The sequence below is a fragment of the Halyomorpha halys genome, unplaced genomic scaffold (assembly GCF_000696795.3).
Source record: "Halyomorpha halys isolate HHAL.00 unplaced genomic scaffold, Hhal_1.1 Scaffold57.1, whole genome shotgun sequence".
Lineage (NCBI taxonomy): Eukaryota > Metazoa > Arthropoda > Insecta > Hemiptera > Pentatomidae > Halyomorpha > Halyomorpha halys.
In genome coordinates, this window is record NW_027110347.1 from 129,229 (window position 1) to 131,699 (window position 2,471).

The 2,471-nt window shown below is 30.6% G+C and overlaps 1 protein-coding gene across 1 annotated transcript in view; it reads right to left on the reverse strand.

Moving 5' to 3' along the window:
* dpa (disc proliferation abnormal) overlaps window positions 1-2,471 on the reverse strand; it is a 17,822-nt gene that overhangs the window by 10,085 nt on the left and 5,266 nt on the right. Inside the window, exons 5-6 of the mRNA XM_014438397.3 lie at window positions 2,148-2,382; window positions 1,147-1,389 (exon numbers count right to left, since the gene is read on the reverse strand). Of these exons, the coding sequence (XP_014293883.1) occupies window positions 1,147-1,389; window positions 2,148-2,382 (478 nt within the window). The remainder of the gene's footprint in view (window positions 1-1,146; window positions 1,390-2,147; window positions 2,383-2,471) is intronic.

Genomic DNA, 2,471 nt, shown 5'->3' on the forward strand with positions numbered 1-2,471 from the left:
ATATAACTTGATTTTTAAAGGCTTGGATTAATGGGCAGTAACAATCACTTCTTGAATGGCATTCTGCGTATTCAGTTTTTCTCAGAATTTTACAAAAATAAAAGTCTAAAGGCTTCAAATTAAATAGATCTGAGTTGATCCTCAGTTCTTCCCTGTCAGCCTCTTCATCTGTACTCCTTGATCGAAATATCAAGGTGCTCAGTTGTGTTGAAAAAAAATTAACCTTCATCTGAAGAAGTTTGTGAATTAACAGGCATAATTACTTTATATTGCTAAGGTACATACAGCACGTCATTGTTTTTTTTTCCTAAAAAGAATGGCCCTACAAATCCTATGACAGACATACCATACCACACTTCTGACCCAGGAAGATTAACAGTACATTCTTCCATTACTTCAAAATTTTCTCTTGCATAATACACATTGTTTCAGTAACTGACAGTTATATTAACTTTAAAAATCACATTAATCAGACTAAACAATCAAATGAGATAACTAATGATATATTAATGCAAATCCATTAACAGAATTGGAGACGAGTATCTGTATCATCACCAATTATTGCACAAAGGGCCCTGAGAATGAAAGGTTTCTACTTTAGTTGCTTAGCAATGAGGTGTACGTATGATTTGCTAACACCTAGCTTAAATTTAATATAAATCTATGGCTTAAAGATAAACAAAACCAAGTCCATTTTTTACCAATTCCGCATAATTACTCATTTCCTTGTTTTGCCCAAAAGCATAGATAACTATACCCTAATTCAACTGTAAGGCAAATTGCATGCTTTAAACAAAAAAACAAAACAATAATATTGGAAGAAGGTTCACCATGTGAAGTAGACTGTGGGAAGATAGTCTAAGTGGCGGTCAATCAAGGTACAAAATAGTAGAAAAAACTATTTAAGACTGTTTTTAATTGTTTAAATGGTTTTTTTTATACTATGTTGTACCTTAATTGATGGTCACCAGGATTATTTCCCTACAAAAGAACAATAAGTACACTTATATTTGGAGGAATTTATGTGAGCAAAGCAAACTGATCTCCATGAATGAGCTTGAACATCCATACTCTAAGCAGATATAAAGGTTAGAGGTACAGAAATAAAAGTCATACTTATATTAATAATAAAGTGAACAGATTTACCTGGTGATTCTTGTAATTTTATCATTTGTTTGTCATTGAATTCAGATCTATTATGAATTAAATTAAAGCAATGGTTTGTATTACAATTGGTGCACAAAGTTGGTTCTGAAATTCGACCATGATCTATTTCAACGACTCTTGAAGAATCACAAACGCTACACTTGAAAAAAGCTTCTCCCATTTCAGGTATTATGTAGCTTGTCCTTATAACCATTCCATTTACTGTTATGAGCTTGTCAATATCTGAAAAAAATTTAAAGCATTATGTAACATAATTTTTTGTTTTTAAACACAGTTTACACAAAATAAATAACAATAAGCACAGTAAAACAATTCAGCCTATTTTGATGAAATGTTACACACAAGTTTCTTTTTATATCCTAATTAAATTAGCTGTCTCTTATGATAGGGAAGGGATCATCATCATCATCATCATCACTTATGATCATGTCCAATCCAGAAGGAATTCTTAAGGCATGAATCAGCTTTTGTTCTGTTCATTGGGGAAATTTTATCAGCACTTAAAAACAGGTTGACTTAAACTTGAGACAGATGTTTCTTAAAGATTTCATTAGTGCTTTAAAACAAATCAGCTACTTGTGATAAACGCTTGATAATGGGTGACCAGTCCAACACACACAGGATATCTCTGAGTTACAAGGCAACTTGTTTTTAATTTGGTACTAAAGTCACAGGTCACAGTACGAACATTCTAAAACCCAACATTACCATTCACCATTTTATTTCAAAATTACAGTCAATTAGAGGTTTCCTACACCCTTATCTTGGCCATATATGAGCATAAAAAAAAAAATCCAAATAAATTCATAAACTTTTGAAAATAATAATTTATCTTTACATTTTTGTTAACTTTTATTTATTTATTTCTACTTATGAAATGAATATTCTGTTGTGCTGGCTGTTTTGTTTTTTCAAAATCAATTAAAATAAAAATTTAACAATAAACCTAACTTCACCAAATTAGAAATAAATTGTTATACCTTCAGGGTTAAGTTCTCTCATATTCAAAGTTTTTTCTGTATTGAAAGGGCGAACTTGTATTTGATGGGGTAAAACATGGTCAGGGTGTTTTTGAAAAAATAATTCATTTGCAGCCATGTCAAAAGAAGTAATAACTTCTTGCGGATATGAAACTAGTTGCCTGTATAAGTCTTGATTGTACTGTTCGATGTGGGCACAGTTAACATTCAAGAAAGGCTTTTCAACTACACTTACCTAAAAATAAATATACAACGTTAACAAATTATAAAAATAATATTTAAGTTTAGAAAGATAAGTATACTTCTTAGTATTATGAATAACAT